At 47.9% G+C, this 21,262-nt stretch overlaps 1 protein-coding gene across 1 annotated transcript in view; it reads right to left on the reverse strand.

Moving 5' to 3' along the window:
- RHBDL3 (rhomboid like 3) overlaps positions 1-19,134 on the reverse strand; it is a 51,824-nt gene extending 32,690 nt beyond the window's left edge. Inside the window, exons 1-2 of the mRNA XM_065647840.1 lie at positions 19,015-19,134; positions 15,544-15,567 (exon numbers count right to left, since the gene is read on the reverse strand). Coding sequence (XP_065503912.1) covers positions 15,544-15,567; positions 19,015-19,134 — 144 coding nt within the window. The remainder of the gene's footprint in view (positions 1-15,543; positions 15,568-19,014) is intronic.
- Positions 19,135-21,262: the final 2,128 nt, after the last annotated feature.

Genomic DNA, 21,262 nt, shown 5'->3' on the forward strand with positions numbered 1-21,262 from the left:
TGTTGTAGCCCTCCAGGGCCCATACAGCAGCCATGGAAGAAACCTAAACAAAAAGCAATCGCCCCCTGAAATCCTGTCATGCAAACAAGACTCTTCCCACCCATCGCCACAAGGACTGAATGGAGAGGGACTGAACACCCCCCGCCCACCCCTGCTTGGTGGTCTTTTTGTCTCCTGACCTTCCCCACACAAACACAAGCCCACAACAATCAAACAGGCAACATAATGCGCCAGTGCCGGCTTTCCCAGCCCTTCAAGGCAAGCTGGGGAGGGGAGGGGGGAGAGCTGGGGAGAGCTGAAAGGATTTGGGGATGAAGAACAGACAGGATGGGCAAGGAAACTCCAAGCAGCGTTTTAATTTCTACTTGCACAGTCCCATGAGCCAGGATAAAAACAGTTTTAATGAAAGAAACAGAAGAAATGTTATATCAAATGGCTTAAAGTGACATGGGAATAGCAGCCAGTGGGATTTTCATATGAAAAAAAAAGAAAATCCAACAATAATTCTAAACCCTGTGAACATCTTTTAACATCCCCTCCAAGAAGCTCACAATATTGAGCCCTTTGGTGTGTGCTTTGCTGGTTTTACTTGGCTATCTTAGAGATTTAAAGTCTGAGACAGATTAGATACAAAGGTTTTCCTTTAGACTGGGAGAAGAGAGAAGACTTTTCTTTTTTTTTTTGACAACAGCTATAGCTGTAGACAGCATTAATACACACAGAAACCCTCCCTGGTGTGATAGCTTCAAACCACAGAAAGCTTCTGTCAGTCTGTCCTAACTATGGAAAAAGAGTCTTCACCTGCGCTACTGAAAGCAAGGCCCCGGATTGTGCTCGTAAGGTAACAGGTACTCTTTGGTTTCTGCAGGACATATATCACCTTTGGGAAAGAGCAACAGGGTGTCCAAGGACTTGTTAGGAGTAGATCAGGACACCAAAAGAGGTAAAAGGGAAATCCTACCTTCTGAAATGCCAAGGGATTCTTCCCTGCTCCCTGTGCACATAAGGAAAAAAACAGACTCCATATGAAAGAAAAAAAACCAAACCACAACCAAACAAAAACCATATATAATCTCTCAGAGCCCGGATCCAGTGAACTTAGCAGGGCCCTTGGCTATGCGTCAGGGCACTGGAAATACATACTAAGTACCTTTACAAGGAAAGAAGGCCATGCTTTCGCCAAAAGCTAAGATCTGTGTCCCACGAAAATCCTGGCAGCCGAGGCAGCAGCAGAAACCAAAGCTACAGGAAAGCACTTGTGTGATTTACAGACACATTAGCCACCTAGGGAGCATGACACAGTAAGAAATGACATCTCAACTCCTACTGCCAACACTCCCCACGATGCTGTTATCATTATCCACATCCTGGATTAAAGTACCGCGATCGCACAGTGGAAGCCACCTGACGAGCCAGGTATGAAATTATCTCCGTGGGATGGTGCAGCTGATGCAAAAAGTCTTGACAAAGGCTGTGTGCAGCAGCTGGGTGCAGGAGGCCTCTCCCAAACCAGCACACGGTGCATCAGGCCACATCTGGCCAGCTGGCCCCGCTGAGGGGGCACGGAGCTGCGACGGACCCTTGCCTATGTCCTGACGTGAACTGGACTAACCGGAAGAGCAGCAGCGCTGAGCCCACACACAATTGGCAAACTTTCCACAGCAAGGATACTGTCTCCTGTCAATCCACTCCAGCCTTAATCCTCCGTGGAAAGATCCCATCAGCACTGTGCTAAGAGGCAATCTTTCAAGACAGACGCTAGCAATTAACAATAGTGAAGATGAGGGAGGAAGGGACAGATGGAGAACAGATATAACCAGGCTCTGCTCATCACACTGAGTGACTCTGAGGAGCTGGACAGGAGATACACAGGCAAGATTTTTAGCCTTGCTCGGCCCTGCAGTAAAGTACTGCACATGAGCATGCATGGGAGAGCAAACCTGTTGCACTCCCAGAGACAGAGGGAGGCCAGTGCCAGAGTCAGTCTCGCTGCTTGTTCTCTCTAGAAACGAAAAAGCTGTGGCCCAGCTGTGAAAGTGCTTTGGGCTCAGCAGTATTTCTGTCCCACGCAGGACTGGCACCAAGCTGCTGCTGGTCTGAGGATTCTCACCCTGAGTGCTTCCCCAGCGTGAAAGGGAAACTAGAGTTTTGACTCGGTTCATTCCACAGACAAAGATTTCAGCAGGAGGTATCACCCACACCCCCAGCCACCCCACAATGGTACTTCACCCTGGTTCTATTCCTGCTGCCCATCCAGCAAATCTGGTTCTTTTGATCCCCTCTCAGAAACGTACCAAAGTGCAGTCATTCCCTCAGGCTGCAGAACAGAGATACTGTCCAGTCTGACCCTGACATACACTCCTACGAGATCAGATCCATCAGAGATGGATGCCGTACCCGCAGAGCTGGACATTATTACAGTAACGATAGGCTTTCCGCGGCCAAACTCTGCTGCATTGAAATCACCAGCAGTTAGAGAGTCTGTGGCCAAGGAAGATGCTGGCAAGTAATTTTTTCCCTGACATGAAAGATGCTGGCTGTTAGCAAGGCTTGGATCCAGCACTTCACCTTAGAAAAAATTGAGACAAACCATAGGAGCCTCAGGGGAAAAGATCATTTGAGCCTGGCTATTCCTTTCTCCTTGGCACAACTTCTCTCTGTATATTTGCTACTGCCCCTTCATCACTTGTGCAGGCTCGGGCTGAGGAGCTGAAGTATTTGTCTCACAGTGCTAAGGGGAAAAGCAAGAAGTGCCTCTCAATATCTGAGGAATCATCACAACCTCCTGTGCCTGAAAAACAAAGTTTATCACACAAATGCCCTACCATGGAAAGGGTGCATATTGTGCGAGCTACCTTTACTAAAACCCTCAGCAGAAGAAATGGGATATTTCTATGTCTGCATGCTTAAAGAAACACTGTAAAACGAAAATCTGAAATCAGTAATGAAAGTAGTGTGGGGCCCAAAGGAAGCAAATGAGGCCCCTTCAGAGGGGCCAGGATTTCATCCTGTGTTTAAAACCCCACAGTGGCATATCTGTACTTATTTTTATGACCCACCAAATCCTTTTAGTCCTCTACATCCCTCCATGAAAGCCTAATAATGAAGGATTATCTACTAAAACTTGGCTTTTCCTGAAAAATAGTATCTGGACAGATCTCCAAAGACATATATTTGTGGACGCAGTGAATTTGGCCTGCAATGCTTCATTTTCAGATATCATTGCATTTCACATTTTCACAGCTTCCTTGGAACAACATTTGATACAGAAAAAGTGTAAGCAATACTCACAGACAAAAGAATAGCCAACCCTCTGAAACCACAGGGCCTCTCCATTTGTATTGCTTTTGTAACAAATATAGCCCGAGCCACAGAATTCCAAGTAAGAGATCCTCAGGCAACTTAAAAATTCAAGCTAACCATTGCCATGCAACATTAAATGCATTCATTTCTATGAGCATCAAATTCCAGCTATTAATGGATCAGTCATCCTCTGCAGCTTCCCATTTACATATCCAGCCTGCAAGCTGCTGGGCAGCCAGCAGACACAAAATACATGAATACATTAAAACTGAAAAAGGAAACTGATATCTGTCATAATTCAACTTAATGATCACATTCTCTTTACAAGCAGCAGCAGAGTCCATGGCTGACAACCACGCAGCCCGCAAAGGCACCCCAGATGCAGTGAAGCACTGAACCCTCTACTTAAAGGCTGTAACTATATCACCGTGTTCACAACTGAATCGCATTCAGGCCCTGGGCAAAGAGGGAATTCCTTGGAGGTACATTTTTACCAAGTCACTAAAACCAATCCTAGTGTACTAAATTCAAAGGCCTGATCCTCACTATGGAAGACAGTTTATGTGAATGTATGTTAAAACCCTGGAACAATTTCTCAGCCCTTTTGCCAAGCCAGGCAGTAATACCATCTTTAATGTAACAGCACTTTTGATCGTGTAACAGCTAGAATGGTGCTGGTACATCTATTATTCCTCCTGGAACAGAGCCGTGTTGATATCACACCTACAATTCACTCTCATTGTGCACGAATATCTAGAAAGAGATGTAAGAGAGAGCTTCTCAGCAGCATATGTACCCCTTCTATATCTCAGGGAGGTGAATGATTCTCTCCAGTGCACAATCCAATGCCAATTACAGCTACAGCAAGAAGAAAAGCTTCTATTTTAAGCTTGTTTAAGAGGTAACTGGGTGCTGCAGGCAGAAGGATGAACATGGAGGAAAGTCTTCTGTAAACTGGTTCTCCTTTTCCTCAACTGGGCACCATGCAGGTAGACAGAAGTTTGAGGAATGAGGGGCAATCCCACGATGAAACGGATTCCATTCCTTTTTTAGGTCTGTAGCAGCCTCTCCACCACTGTAACAGGATATGATCACTGATCTCTTCATTCCTTGTTCCCACCTGCAAAACTAAATGAACAGATAATGGAGAACAAGCTTTGAAGCCCTTGAAGAGGAAGGGCTATTGCAGTGCTGAATGAGGCCAGTTCCCTACAGCCCACAGCCACTGCAGTGATACAAGCAAAAACCCCAAGGTGCAGAAAAATCAGGCCCTGAAGGAAACTAAAAAGCTCTTAGAAAAGATGAAAGAAACTGAAGATGGAAAGTTAATACTGCTTTGAACATTTACTGAGCAGAAATCCTTCTGAAAAGTGACAGAAGTGCAGTTAGCAGTCAGCGGGTTCTGGTCTGGCATCCAGGCTGTTAGGCAAGACCTACACCTCCCAAAAGATCAGGCTGTAGGGCTTACTCAGACCCATCTCACAGGCATCAGGTACAGCAACTTTTCAGAAATGAAGAGCAGGAGCTCTTAGTTGACCAGTGGAGAAGCAGCAAGCACCTCTTGTTTATTCACAGGTCTTGCTACTCCAACTTGTTGCTTGCATCAGATGTCACAGTGATAAGTACCTGTTCAAGAAAAAAACCAGTAACAACAGCAAAACCATCCCCCCTGCAGCTAATCTAATTAAGACTTGGGATAAAGTTGTAGAGGTTAATCAGATCTGAGCCACTGGGTCTCTCTCTGCTGCTACTTAGTGACATATCTGGTGAGCAACACCAGGGAGACAAAGGCCAGGCAGAAACTCCAAAGATCTATCTGTCGCCAGGAGTCGAGCGCTGCTCCTCTGCTGCATCAGGCAGAAAAGAGAGCAGCACCCTGCAGGGCAGGACTGCGGGTCCCTTTATACCACAGCATCACACTGGACTTTGCTAGACTCCTCTGTTAAATTGTTCCTCCTTCTTGGTAAATTCTTCAATCCAAAGATGGTGCTTGATGTTGTTTTTCAGTTTTATCAAAGGAAGTAAGATCCATAAGCCCAAAAATGAGAACTTTTGCCCTTCCTGTTGGAAGTTTTATCCTTCCTTTAAGGACAAGGAGTTTTATAGCAATCAGCCATGAAATTTGTCAGGAGAAAAACTACATTTTATAGTTTGGACTTGTAACACAGAACATTTCAGATTAAAAATAGCTCCCTTTTTCACTGTCTGCCAGATCTGGGAGGAAGGTGAAAATCCACAGGGACTTGATTCAATGCGTGAAAAGGCAGAATTCTATAGCAGTGAGTATGCAGACACTTATTTTAGGTCAAATAATAGCTCTGCAATAATACGCAGCTCAGCAGAGAAAACCAAAGTTCGGGATAGACCCTTGCTAGCTGGTAGTCTGGTACTGAGTACCCCAACAATTCAAGCGCATCCATCAGAAACAGAGCGGTCAAAAATTATAGATAAATACATAAATAATTTTTAAAAAGCTAGTCACATCACTGTTTTTCTGCCTTTGAGATCGTTTCTCTTTCAGATTCCAAATACCTGCTCCTGTATCAGCAATCATGACAAGTATCCTACCAAGATAGGAGACTCTGTCTTGTGACCCAGGTGTGGGCACAGACCTGACTGTGACAAAACCTTCCCCCCACAACAGGTAGCTCCAGATCAGGCTCCCTCATTCCACAGCCACGTAGCGGGGCAGCAAAGGGACCTGGTACAATATTCAGCCTCCCTCCTCTCCCTTCTCAACGGGGGAGAAGATGGGCCACGCACTGCCTGCAGCTTTCTGAGGGACTGTAGCTCAAGCCTGTGCAACTCAAACATAGCAAATAATTGCACAGTTACTGCAGAGCACCCTCTGCAAAAGGGCCAGCTCTGCTCTTTAGGGTGATGAGTTATCGATCAGAAAAGAACAGCAAAGCAGCATCATGTGTCCCAGTGAGCAAAGGCTCTATGCAAAGCTCTGCCACCTGCTAAACTGAGAGACCTTAGCAAAGGGGAACAGGAATCAGCAGACACAGCCTTGACTCTAACAATACGGGCAGTTGGACATCCAGTATTAAGGGTTACTGAGAAACGCAGGAACAATGGGACAGGAAGGGTTACTTTAGTAATCTGATTAAGCAGGAAGAACGGCCAGTCATTCCCTCCCTCCAAGTCGGTGTAGGATGACAGAGGCTGGATCATCTGTACAGTGTCAGTAAGTGTCTTGTCATTGGCAATGGACACAATACCAGGGCACTCAGAGACATCCCTTCTCTGATGTCACCATCACAGCCGACACATGCAGAGCACGGTCACCGCAGGAGGCAGGTCCTGAGCAGGGCTGACTCTCTTTGTGTGCTAATATCAGAAAAACACCTTGGTGTTTCCACCGGGAAAGAGCTCATTCAGTGATCAGTGAGCAGAGAGTGACCTCAGAAAGACTACAGCATTTCATTGAACGAACTTCTTTGGCTGAGGTTGGGTGTGTGTAATTCAGGCTGGTTTAGTCTACAAGAAACCATCCAATGCAGCTTTATGTCAAACCTTCACCCACACACCAGCTACATAATTAATAAGGATGAAAGAGAACATTATCCTGAGCTGGTATTCAGATCCTCAGTGATCAGTAAAGCTTGTTATATTCTGTTTGGCCTCAGAAATCAGCAAAAGGAACATACTTCATGCATCATACTGCGTGCTTGGTCATTAAATACAGGCTTAGAAGCTTGCTGCTTGCAAGTGTGGAGTAATTTTTTGCATGAACTGGTTTGTTTTGCACCAGGCCCAAAATTTAATTAGTTTTCACAGTTTTATTACTCCACATGGTCAAATAACAGCCTGGAGCTTCCAGTCAGCTGGAACCACATAAGGTCCAGAAAATTCTCACTGTGCTTTCCAGGACTGTTTACTAGGGCCATAAATCAGCACCTTTTATAATATTTATCCTTTCCCTGCCAAGAGGTAAGCATGGCTACGTCTTGTTGGCTGTAGGCTGTCATCAACAAGCACTTCTGCTACAATTGTACATCACAAACAACTATGTTACACAAAGTAGGGTCTCCATCATCTCTGGTACTCAATCGTGAAGGATCTCAGAGGCAAACAGATGCTTCCTCAGGGAACACTGCCCTGAAGAAGTGGATGAGACCAGAGGTTTGACAATAGTCACAAGCAGTTTTGCCTTCAGCAGCCTCACTTATGTTTTCCTCATGCAACTCAGGAAATGCCAGAGTACAGGCTACTTACTGAGTACATCAGGTATCAAAGAGCGCAAAGAACAGTTCCAAGGGGCAAGATGGATCTTGCTTGTTTAACATCATTTTCATACATCATTACTCTTCTCACCAGCAACACGGGGTCACTGCAGACAGCTATTTCTAAGCGACAGGAACATATACTAAGAATACATACATTCTCTGTGTCTTGCTAGTGCTGGGGGTTTAGTTTTAGAGTTGAAAGAATTCCAGGTCCAGGTAAGACTTCTGTGCATTCTCTTCGTGATTCTCTAGCACAGAGAACAACCCCACACTATGTGCACTGATAATTAGTCACTGCTAATTGAGGTCACTTCCAGAGGATCTAGAATTCTTTACTGCCTTGTGCCTTTTAAAGAAGGAAGAGAAGTTCCTACTGGGAAGTTCTGGGTTGGTCCCAAAACAGTTGATGAGAGCACAACAGCAGCCCTTGCACAAGATGCCCAACATAACACTGGGACAGCCCAAGGCAGAAGTGAATCTCCAGGTTCCTCTGCTCCAACACAGCATCTGAAAGAAACGCTTTACAGGCTTACAACAAGTTGGATGGTCAGATCTCATGAAGTCCTTTGGATGGTCTTTGCCCCATGCAACAGAGAGTAAAAGCCAACTTTTGCAGCTGAAATTACTGTCAGAGAAGTACAGTTAGCCAGCTGGAATCTGTCCAGGGCAGAGATGATCATGACTGGTCTCAAAAACAAGTGTCAGGACAAGTGTGATCACAAACATTCAGGACTTTCACTACACGTTTCACCAAGACATATCATCTCTGGTGACAGAATACCCCCAGTGTCACCACAAGCAGCTGAATCAAGGGGATGCCACCACTCAGGAGATTATGAGAGAAGAGGGGAAGAAGTGACTGCCCTAAGTGCTACAACTTGAAGAGGCAAACACTGCAAGGTTTGAATCACGTAAAAATCCAGAGCATTCAGAGATGAGCTTTCCTTAGCTGTCTGTGTGTACAACAGTGCAGGAAAACAGCCCACCACCTGAACCCCATCGATTTTATCTCACGGTGTGTTAATACCAAGCTAATTTCAGACCAACACATTGTACAATGCCTACTGAGGAGGCAGAAAGAGATCACAGCTTCCTTGGCTGCTGTCAAACTCAAACACACCCACTGCTGCATTTAATTTGCAAACGTGCCCCAGTACATTTGCACTGATGGCAAATAACGGAAGACAACAGGAACGGCATGCTTCCTACCACAGAGGAGAAACACTTGCTTTCCAGGTGTGGTGAAGAGTAACTTCAAAAGCCCTGTAAATATTACAGACATAAGTGATGATGGTGTAGAAAAGCACCTCCAAACTGCTTACACTCACTAAGCAGCTGGTTTGTTCCTCTGGAGACAGGATGATCTCTTCCCCTTCTCTGTCGTAACAGAGCACACAGCCACAGAGCGCAATGCACCAGCGGATTTGCAGAACAGCATCAATCTGCTCTGTTTACGGCTTTTTTCCTCCTTTCTTTTTAAACATGCAGGCTTAAACGTTCTTATTGCTTCAGTGACTTTCTATGTGCAAAACAGGATTTGAGAACAATAAATTAGCAAGGACCTATGTGCCTAAAAACCATCCTGCACATTCAGCTGAACTGGCAGAGCGGACGCTACCAAAGGCTCTCACTGCAGCAGAGACAGCCTGAACATAGCTTGCTGTCCTGCTCGGACTCTGTGCTCTAACTTGCAGGTTTCCAGGCAGCTCAACCACGGAAGGTACACAAATGTGTAACGAGTAGGAAGCCTCCTGAGGCGTTTACAAATCTAGAGACATCAAGCTGCCAGTAACTCACGAGCTGTGTAAGACTGACTCAGCCTCCATGTGCTTTTCAGTGTGTTTGTTATGAATCCTTGAAACATTTCAGGAGATGCCTCCTTCCAGCAGCACAAGCTTAACAGTGCTGTGTTTGCTACACTGCTGATGTCTGGTTGCTGTTGATGGCTTCTACTCCCAACTTTTTGCAGGAGGCAAAGCAAACAGTCTTTGTACAGGCTGGTGGGTTTGTAGAGAGGAGTATCCAAATAGCCGGGGAAAGGGGAAATGGGGTAGCGGGTCACAAACCTTTCACACTGCAGAGAAGGTGTAAATACAATCCCAGAGAGACATGCCCTGAGTCTGGCTGGTGTTTGGTTTACAGAGGTATTAGAAGATTAAGGAGGAAATTGGAGACTTTTTGCTGTTCATCCTGCAAGAAGCAGGAAGATCATTAATGACCTCCAGGTAGCTTTTTCATGCTGAGCCATCGCTCCAGGGTATCATGGCTAAAAGCCAAATCCGGGTATAAGCCTTGAAGTGCTGGGAGATTGCCATCCACTGTAACAGCACTGGGGACAGACACAGGCTAATCCAGGCATGGTAAAAGACATTACCCTGCAGAAGGAATAATCTCTCAGGTATCTATTTGTTGCTTAATGCCTCAGTTTCCCCCCTTGACTAAAGGAAGGATAAATTCCCCTCCCCTCTTTCCTGGAGGCTGCTGTGTTCCAAAAAGCCTCTGGCAGAAGGCAGCAAAGGGTTGATAATCCAGACAGAATCAGCAAACCAATCTCCTTCAGCAAAAACAGATCCTGTCTTACCAACCCATTCTTCCCTTCAAGTCGGTCCCCAGGGCAATGAATTTGAAGGGACTCTGGGTTTTTTTTCCCCACCCCATAACCCAAAGTGGAAGAGTCAAAGGGTAATGCTGCATGACAAAGGTCAGCACAGTTTGGGGAGGGAGGAGAAAGGGAAGCATTGTGACCACAGCCAGCAGCTCCCTTCCACCACAACCACCACTTGAGAAATGTAAAGTGATGGCGTTGCTCAGAAAAAAAGAGCCCTGCCTAAATCCCAGGGCTTTATCATTCACAAAAGCCCAGCCCCTTGAGTCATTAATCGTGTGCTCCATGGCAGTGTGCCTCAAAGAGCAGCAGATGACACAAGCCCAGCTGCCATTGCCGCCCCTCCTCAAGGTAGCGGGGCAGAGGCAGGTGCACTCCCAGTGCCCTCTGCTCGAGACTAATCTATTCTCCCTCCTTGTCCTCTGCCTTTCATCTCCTGCAGCAGCCCAAGCTGACAACTGTAAATGAGATTAGACTTCAAGGCGTGGGGCAGATGCAGAATCCCCTCTGTGCATTGCCAAGAGACCCTTGTAGATTTTAAAGTGTCTTTCCCCTTTACAATGGGCAGCTTGGTGGAAGGGGAGAAGGGGGCAATTTCTTGTCATGCTCACAGAAGTGTCTAATATAGCAGACAATACAGACCCCGGTTTAGGGCTGGATGCTAATCTGCTACCACCATGGACAGTCTCCCCACCAGCACCTCCAATTCTCTAGTTCACATTAGGAGATGAAATAACAAGTCTATGGCTATTTCCTGATTCCAGTTCCTGCAACCTCCTCTTCGCAGCATCACTCCAATGCAGACATACGTCCTGACAAACCTGATCTAAAATGGCAGCGATAGCCCAAATATCAGGCAAGGACTTGAAGGTCACATACAACCCTGTGGTCAACCCCTGCCTATATTACTGCTCTCACTGCCATCATTTCCTATTCCTCATTTTGCAGTTTCTGCTCTTCCTGCTCCCAGTGACCCATGCAAACCAGCAGTAAAACACAAGCAATTTGTCAGAGAAAGTGGGAAAATCTCCAGGCACAAACCACTGCCTGGAGTTCAGAGAGACCTGCCTGGCAAGGTTTTTTAGCCACGGCCAGCAGGCATTCGCCAGCAGCAACAGTCAGGGAAACTTTTCAATGCCAAGTATGACATTTAGTTCAACAGTACCCCAGTAAACAAACTGGAATTTCTTTTACAGTGTGGGAAATAGCTCAACCTGTCTGTGTTAAAGGCTTTCCAGAGAAAAGGGACACAGTTAACATAAGACATCATTGAGTTCAGAATAATTCCCTTTCTCAGCTACCACCAACCGTGGCCATAGCTGGCTTCATTGTATGGGTTGCTTTGCAATTTCAATCATGCAGGAACCAGCCTTGGATTGAAGAAGGCTGCAAAGTCAGTATTTTTTTATGTTTTATGAGACCATGGCAGAGCAGGTTCAGCTGCACCCACTGCTGGTAGTGTCAGCAACTGAACTCTTGCTGGCAAGTGCACGTCTGGTCCAGGATATCTCTACAGCCTTTTTTCTGAGCTCAAGTTTTCCATTAGCTGCCTACACAGACCTTGGCATCTCTCTGCATTCCCCATAAACTCTGTTCATCTGTTACCATCACGCCCACGTACAAGTCTCAGGAAGGAATTCAGGATTTCTGAAGCAGCTGCAACAAAAACACAGCCTGGATTGACAAGCAATAGGATCAAGGTGCTGAGCTAGTAAGGGGGGTCTTTTTGGAGAGTTTTATGTGTGTCTATTTAAAACAAGTTTGTTGTCATGACTACAAACCAGGGTACGGGTGAGAAGAAGTGAGAACTCTGAGATGAGAGCTGATAATGTTAATTCACCCATGAAATCTCAACAGCCATGGGGATGGGGAAACAGAGATGAGAGGAGCTTTTGGCATCTAACAAAGCTAAAAGCCACCTTCAGAAGGCAGGTGTGTCAACAAACATCATCCTCCTAGACAGCCTCTTTCACCAGCACAGCCAAGGGCTGGATAATACCAATTAGCTGCAGTAATCTCTAAAGCAGGGGCACTGGGGACACGGAGGCAAAGAAGGGCACCCAAGGCCCTAGAAAGGACACAGCAAAGCAGGAACAGCCCCTCAGGAGACTCATCTGCAAACTCACTGTCTGACCATCAGACAACTTGGGTTCAACAAGGACAGGGAGATGTTCTCATGTCTGTGTGCAAGGCAATTAACAAGGGATCTTATTAGCACAGTGAAGTGTATAACTCTCAGGACCTGCTCCTGGGATTGCTGCATTTTTACCTTTATCAGAAGATTAACAAAAAACCCCTTTTTTTGGGCCGGTGAAGAACAAATGAAGAAAACCCCAAGTGATTGCAGAGGGCTGGAAAAAGGCAATGCCTCGCTCTGCTCAGAGCTTGGATTCCACACGGAGAGCATGGAGTGTTCAGTGGCGGCACAGGCTCTGCAGAAGGCAGCAGATGCAGAGCTAATGTGTGTGTGGGTGGAGGGTGTTTATGAGCACAATAAATAAATGTATGAATCCCTATAAAAGTTCCCATATAAAAGTGAGTTAGAGCTGCCCGAGGGCTAGGGTCTCGTAATAAAAACCGCATCTCGTAAGCACAGTATGAAGCAGCAGCTGTACTGTAGCTGCAGCACTGAACAGCCACGTGTCTGCCTGCTCCCAGACTCTTGGGTGAAGTGCTGACCACACTAAATGCAGGAGGAATCTTGGTACTTGCTTCAGTGTACTCTGGATTTTGCCCTGGGAAGGGCTTCTTTGATCCTCAAAGCCTACCAAGCAGATCTGGATCGGCCTTTTTGCCAAATTTCAGTTCTTTTACTTCTTAAAAATAGGTGATCTGCAACTGGCTGGAGATACTGGCTTGAGTTACTTACAGTTCTCAGTGTGAATGATTAGAGCTGGTTCAAATAAAATAAAAAAATTCCTCCAGAAAGCATTGTCTGTCGCTCCTTTCCCTCAAAATAAACAAGGAAAAAAGCACTGCTTTATAGCTGAGCAGCAATTTTCATCAGAAGTTTTGAATTTTTAATTTAAGATGTTTGGGAAGTCATAAAAAAACCAAACCCGTTAATTTTGTATGCCTAAATAGAAACCTGCTTCTTTGTCAGTAAACCTAAATAAAAGTATTTTTAAAATTAACTCCCCACAGGAAAGAAAAAAAAAAAAAGGCATTAATAATAATTTATTTCCTTCCCCAAAGGCAAGAGGGGGAAGTGCTGACCCCTCCCTACCCTGTTTGCTGCCATAGTCCACCACTCCAGAAACAACAGACTTGCAGACTCCCCGCCTGTGAATTCCCAACTGCTCCAACACTTTCTCGAGAGCCTCCTCTTGCTCTGCTGCTCTCCTGGGACGGTGAGCGCAGAGACCCACGTGTCCTGGCTGAGAAGGTGGCTATCGAACTGCAGTCGCAGCCCACGCACCACAGAGGCACAGGGGATGCAAATCTTTGGCCACCCATTTCCACTCTAAGCACCCACAAGGCCAGGTTGTATCTCCCAGGGAGAGCTGCAACTGTTCGGAGTTTCAACACACAGGCTTTCACTAGTTATTAAGACTGTCCTCATGTTTCACATGGATGTCAATCAGAGCTAAACAAAATGCTCCCTTCTCCTACCAGCACAGAGCCGCTGGGAATAGCAACCTTGTTCCATGACAAACAGAATCTTGCAATTCACTGCAGGGCTAATTGCATCGCATGGCTGATATAACGCACGAGGAAGACGTCAACTCCTCGGCTTCGCCCACAGGCAACAAGGACGTTATTGATTTATTCAGGACTTACAACTAGTTGTCACAGGTCGCATTCTTTTTGATAATAAAGCCCTACAGACAAGGCTTAAATTTCAGCTGCAGCCCTAATTGAAACATAGCTAATTATTGAAGGTCTGCTTTTACAGCCCATTCCCTTGTTACTGGGGTAATGTTCTGTAAATCCAACAGTCAAACCCTCCCCTCCCTTAAAAAGAAAAAAAGAAGGAAAAAAACTCCATCTACTATTCAAGCAAGTCCAGTGGGAAATTACAGATTCCTCTCATTGAGCCCGAGGCAGCTACCAGCCAAGAGCCCCATCCCGCAAGGACTCAATGACTTCAAAGGATGCTTGTAGAATCAGGCACCAAATTAAGGCCAACATTTGAGACGGGAGAGAATTCAAAGTGGCCGAAACCAACATTCGGCCCAGATCACAAGCAATTTATCTTGCATCCACCTTTTGTGAGGCAGCATACCCTACGAGCCCCAGCAAATGCAAGTACACCACACAATTTAGGTGTGATCAACAATTACAGTAATCTAATTCCCAACTGCCAGCTTGTTTGACTGTACAACAAACGTACTGTGGTCCAGACACATGGATCAGCACTCAGTCACGGCTAAGTGGGTATAAAGGAGCACTCATCAGAACAGACAGCCCTGTTAGTAGCTGAATGATAACGGGACCCCCAGGGTACCAAGGACATCCTTTCACAGAGACTGCACTACAGCTTTTGGCTTTGCAGTTCAGCCAGACGCAGAAGCAAGATTATCGCCTCATAAAGCAGGGATGAAATCCCATCTGAACTTTAGTATTGCCAGGACGATGCCAGCATCACAGTAAGCTCCCTTACAGAAGGTGACATTTACACGCACACACAGCAGCACAAAAGTTTATGACAGCAAGAGAGTGCTACAGTTCAGAAGCAAGTCAACCCTAGGAAAATCCTTCAGTTTCTAGCTGCTTCACATTTCAACCTGGCAGATGGAAGGAATACCACAAAGCAAACATGTCAGTTAAAGCAGCTAAAAGCATAATTTACAAACTAGAATCCACAACCCAAATTCTCAGTAGCTATAACTCAGAGCTCTGCAGAGCCGTGCTGACTTCAGCCAGCTACAGATCTGACCCAGGGCATTTACCTGATAAAACCACAGTCTTTGGTACAGAAGCAGATACTTCGCTAATTCTGTGCAAGTTTAAATCAGCAGGTCCTCCCCTGGAGGATGTAACCCTGCAGAAGTCAGTTGAGCAGCTGGGGAGCCATTTCAAAGAATACAGCACTGGTTTCACAGGTCCTAGTTCGCCTGCCTCACAGAGCAGAAGATCCTTTAATCCACAAAGCAAGGACAGTGCAACTGGCAGCAAACAGAGCACCTGGTGCAGCACCTTGGCTCAGCCGCTGTGCTGGGAGGGATGGCCAGGCTGGGCCCACTTCTGTCCCTGGCTGCTCTGAAGAGGAACTGAGAGAAAGGCCCAAAGCAGTAGGGATAATTGTGACTTGCATGCCAGCATCCTGCAAACTGGGAGCACGGAGCGCATTAGTCCTAGGCTGTATTTTAAATGAAAGGAAAAGCGTAGTACAGAGGAAATTAATTGGAGGTTAGACTCTTTGCTCACAAGACAGACACAATATATCAGTTGTTCACATACCTGATCAAATAGGACTTTCCAGTGCTGAGAGGCAATGCATAAGGGAAGAAAAAGAAGAAAAAGAAGGTATAAGAGCAACGACATTAACATAAACTGTAGAAGTATATTCTAACAGAGAAATAACCAAATGATTTAGTGCCATTTCCAATATCCTTCTTCATCCCAGAATCACCTACCCTTCCGGGGGAGGAGGCAGGGAGAATCTACCAACCACAGGGAGGACAGTTTTCATTTACAAATCCAAATTAGGATGAATTCAGAACATTCATGTGTTAATTCTGTTTTCTCCTGCTTTGTCTACTTGCAGGCAAGCAAGGAATAAAAGGCTTTTTTACTCACAGGGATCAAGAAAGCTTGGTGTGTATTGAGAGGAGGGAGGAGTTAGCAATGGTTTCTCAGATCACTTTCTGAGGTCTTGTGGCCCAACACTGACCCACAGAACATTGTGTCGGGTTCTCAGAACCTTGTCTGCTGCCTGGTCCTAACTCTGGCAGGGTCTGTGATAACCCATCAGTTCTTCGAGCCTCACATGTCCACATTTGAAAAACAGGTAATTCCTCTTGCACAGGTGGGAGGGTGAAAGGCTGGAGAGAGCCCATTACAAGGATTTGCCCCACAACTTTTGTTCCTGCAGATCTGCCTTAAAAGCTCCGTATAGGAGGAAGCTCCACTTCAACACAGAGACCATGTGAACACAAGTTCTTGTCACTGGGGAACAGAAAAAACAGGCTGGTGACTGGCTCCAGCTTATGATTTGTAGAAAGACCAATATCAAGTCACCTCCCTGCCCCACAGAGCAGAGGAAATTCCTAATGAAGTGTTTCAGTCTCTCATATCTCCTGGATTTAGGGACCAGCTGAGAAGAGAGCAACTTCCATGGGGCAACAGTGGGGTAACCACTGGCTTGGCATCTCCAGAAAAAACCTGCAGATTTCCAGCTCTCCTATCTGAAGTGCTGTTCAGCACAACACTTTTTTTCTGCCTCATTCATCTTCCCAGAAACATAAAATGAGAAAAATAACAAATATCAGACTCATACAAGCAAATCTCCACACTGTTACATGCAGAGCTCTGGTGAGTCTTATCTAGTCATGGAAAAACATTTGCTTTCATACGGTAGGCAGATCCAAAGCAGAATTGACTGGAGAGACAGTGGGATTATCAGGCCACTGAATTCCATTTAATCAGTTAAGTTGTTGCTCCCCTCCTCCCCATGTCTCTATCCATTTATAAACTCCCATTTATCATCATAAATCAACCCAGCACTTTGAACAGAACATTCTGGGACTGCCTGAATCCTGGCTTTGTGGAACGCTGCTCCAAGGGCTGCAATGACATCACAGCTGAGCTGTTATACACTGTCAAGCCTGTGACAGCCAGACCTTCACTACGTAATATTTTTGTGGTTAATAACACATAAAGAACTGCCCCTGTGTCAGTGCTTGCTCACCAAGCCAGAGAGCTTACATCAAGCTTTCAAACATAATAACAACAGAAAATCAACCCCCAGTTAGGTCTCGGGGGGCATGCTCCTAGTGCAGAGCAGTTTGAATTTTCAGAGATGATGCTCTGTAGCCTGCTTGTTTCAGCAGGAAATCTTGGTGGGGAGGAGGGCATTTACACCGCTTCCTGCTCTTCTGACTTGCAAATGATACATGATACCTCAGGCTTCTGTCGCATCATCTATTGCCAGGTCTCAGTAGCTTCCCATAACCAACGCAACTGTGGGCTCTAGCTCTGTTTTGTTGATTGCAGAAAACAAGGTACCAGAGTCAAATAACAATGCAGATCCCAGCATAAGTAAAGGCAAGACACTGCAAGCTGGATCAGACCCACACTGTCCTACCTCAAGGTCAAGCAGCAAGTCAGCAGCAGAACTAGGATGAGAATCTAGATTTCACCAAGGAAGGTTCACGGTCTCTCTCCTGTCTCAGGAGCCCAATCCTGCCAGGCACTCAGCACTTCAGCATCTCCTGGGAGGATCCCTGGCAGGATTTAATTGCTAATGGCTGCATTTGTGTAGAGGCTGGAGTAACTCCGGGGGACCAATGTGTATCACAACAGGAAATCTTTCTCATAGACCATCCAGACAAGCACAATTTGTCAGGGAAGAAAAGGTCATAGTCCGAGGCAAGCAAGCACTAGGATTTGGGAACCTGTGAAAGCTCCTGGAGCGCCACCCTTCCCAAGTGAAAGCCGCATATGCCCCTGGGTCAGGCACGCTCGCCGCAGGACTGCGCGGCAGCGTTATAACCGAGGTCAAACTGCATCACACGTTCCCTCCTGACTGTGCGGTGCTCAGGGATACCACCCGGGGAAGGCAGTTCTACCGGGCGACTGCGCTTCCTCAGCTTCCCTCTGGGGGAAAACTCCGCCAACAGCCGAATTCTGGTGGATTCAAAAGGAAGGGCTGGGGGATGAGGAACAGCACTGCCCCTAAAGAACCCCAGACGGGCTCCTCCAGCAGTGTCATAAAAGTAGACGGAAAAGCGATGTGCCATTGCTGGAGGCTTAATTCACAAGTGTCCCTTTCATGCCGGTTCATGACCCAAGACAGAGCACACTTCAGAAGGACATTTAGTATGACTGCTTCATCCTCCCTTAGGCAGGAACAGACCTTGCACTTACCTCTGCAGACTGAGTGCTTTGCACAGCCCTCATCCCAGCAGAGTTTGCTGGGAAGCAGAGCTGTGAGCAAACCTGTGATGCACCAGGAACGCAGGATCTGCTCACGTTCGCTCCCTCCCAAACAGGTGCACAGCGAGCTCCTGCCTCCGGGGCCAGCAGCTGCAGAACGACCGCCTCAGCTCTGCAGGCTTTGCTGCTCAGCCTGGCAGGACCAGGCTCAAACACGCAGGACCACTAGTGTCCTCCTAGGCTGGATGAGCAGTGGCAGAAACCCGGTGCCAAGTTATCCCACCCTCAGGTGCAGTCAGAGCTCAGAGGGTGGAGAGAAACTATCAGCCCTGCCGAGCCGGGGAAAAAACTTCCTCGGCTGTTTGCTTCTCGGGGGCTGGAAGAGGGAACGTGTTCCCGAGAGCGGGACTACATCTGTCGCCCCCAGAGCGGCTGGAACTCTGGAAAAGCTCTCTGCCCCCAGGAAGCCCCTCAATCCAAGGCGTCAGTCCCTCTGCAGCCTCTGGAGCCGCCCCTGCCCCGCCAGCCGCAGCCTGCTCTGAGCCGGCATCTCCCCGGCGGCGCGGCTGCGGGCACCGAGCGGACCGGCAGCCTGCCCGGGCTGGGGCGGGGGGGAGAAGGGAGCTGCGGCTCCGGGGAGACACGGCCCGGCGGCGGCCGGAGCCCGCAGACAGTGAGGGGCGCGCAGAGCGGCGGGGACGGCGGCTTTCCCTCGCCCCAGAGGGTCACCAGCCCCATTCCTCCCCCCAGCCCGGACTTTATCTATAAATAGCTTGAGCTGATTAACCCGGTCCGGGGGAAACGGGGGGAAGACACGGAGCAAAGGAAACTTACATCCTCTGCGGCCATAGGTAGGACATCCTCGGAGTCCAGCACCTCGATTTCTTCCGCCTCTGAGCTGGCAGCCACAGCAGGGGAAGAGCTGGCGTGAGGCTCCGGCAGCCTGTCTCCCATGCTTGGAAACGGTCCCCCTCCAACCCCCGCCCCCCCCCCCCCCCTTTTTTTCCCCCAGATCCTTGAAGAAATTAAACCTAGCTGCTGCTTGGCAAACTTTCAAGCGCAGCCGAGCCTGCCTTCATGACTCCCGCAGCCGGGAGGGGAGGGAATCCTCCATCCAGGGAACATCCAATTAGCGCGGGCAGCGCTGGCGGGCGGCATCCCGGCGGCCGGCTCCGGCCGGGGCAGGTGACCCCTCCCCGGCCCGGCCAGCTCCCTCCTCCCGCCCCCGCAGCCCCCAGCCCGGGGCACGGCCGGCGCCTCCCCCGAGCCATTCCGGCCCGGGAGGGGGGGCGGCCTGCCCTTCCCTTCCCTTCCCGGTGCGGGGGAGCTGCACGTCCTCGGAGGCAGAGCCCGGAGCTGCAGCACGGCCGAGGATGCGGGCTGGGCGGCGACGGGGGAGGCGGGGGAGCCCCGGGTCGCCCCTGCCCGCGGCCGGGGGAGGCGGCGCGGCCTGCCCGGGCACCGCCTGCCCCCGGAGCGACCCGCCGAGGTGCGGTCAGCACCGGGCAGCCCCTGGGGCAGGTCTCAGCCCGTTCTTTCTGGCCTCACCGAGCCTGCCCGCAGGTACCGGCCATCGGGGTCCCGCCGCTCTCGCTCCCGCTGAGCAAGCGCGGGCAGGTGGCAAGACGTGCCAGGGGATTTGGGCTTTCTGAAGCCAACTTCTCCGTCCTGGGGAGTCTCACAATTCAGGGCCAGTGTGAGGTTTTAAATTCTTTACCATAATTATTTGTTCCTCTGTGTCAAGATGGGTATCTTAACCATCTGGAGCATGGATTAGGAACTTGAGGAATGCCTTGACTGAAGGCAAAAATCCAACAGTTTTAGCTTCTTCCAATCAAGTACAGAAATAGCAGGTTGGCAAGGGGGAAGGGCAGGCAGAGCCAGGCTGATCCACACCGTGCCACTGTCTCTGCTTCACCAACAGCCAGAGCCAGACGGAGCCCAGAGTCAGAGCAGAGACGGGCCAGTGCCGCGGGCCACGTCTTCTTGATCCAAGAGCTCCAGTACCAGATCAGACAACCCTCAGCCACAAGGGCAGAGCCAAAGTAGAAGTCCCTCTTTTCCCTACAAATTTTAGAAAAACAACCAACCAGAAAAAGCCAAATAAAACCAGACAATGCCTCTGGAACAGGAATGGGATCTTCCATCCATCAGTAGCAGAGCATGCACCCTCTCTCTCATCCGCAGCTGTCATGAACTCCATACTGCATATTATTTTTGATCTGGATCAAATTTCTCCCACGCAGTGATGGGAAACCACACAGCCCATGCTCTTAGCCACTGGGTCCTAGCTCCTTAGTTACTAAAAGATTTTTCTGTAGGAAAAGGGGAACAGTGCCAAGTTCTTTCCATGTACCCACATGAGCTACAGCCACCAGAGAACAGCAAGCTTCCACATCTCAGAATCCTGCATGGCTGGTACTAATCTAAGGTCAGGGCCGAGGGTTAAAATATCATCCCACACAGCTGGGCAAGGTCAAGTAAAGGGAATGATCTCCTCTGTCACCTGATCTGATCCCTTGGCAAAACCAGCAGGAGACCTCAGTCCTGCAAATGATCCATACTTTGGGAACGAATGAAAGAGTTAAGTTGATAACCTTATCCTGTAGTACTGCCCAGATGCCCCATGGTGAACAAACACTAGAAAGGAATTATCTTCTTCAAGGAGTGCTACAGCAAAAAACTTCCCTCCGTTGATGGTTCTGAGCCCAGCTGATCACAATCCTAGCCAAAAGATATTTTTTGAAGAAATATCCCTTCTGGTATTTTGAAGATTTTAGCTAAATGTTTAAAGCAAGTGCAAGAAGAAAAGCCAGGACGTTTGGCCATGAAGAGCAGAACTGTTCTACTTCAGGATTCAGATGGGAAAATTATAACAAAGTAAAAGGTTTTCAGGGCTCTCCAGTGCAACTGATGAACAACAGGGATTCTCTCCTCTCAATGAGCAAAACCGTCATCATCAGCTAAACAGAGCAGACCTTCTTCAGATTTAAAGGTGATTCCTTGAGCACAACATCCACTTCTTGCTCATCTAGAGCCTGTCCAGCCTGCTCCCCAAAGCGTAAGAACAGGCTACCCAATC

Source organism: Caloenas nicobarica, chromosome 18, assembly GCF_036013445.1.
Source record: "Caloenas nicobarica isolate bCalNic1 chromosome 18, bCalNic1.hap1, whole genome shotgun sequence".
NCBI classification, from domain to species: domain Eukaryota; kingdom Metazoa; phylum Chordata; class Aves; order Columbiformes; family Columbidae; genus Caloenas; species Caloenas nicobarica.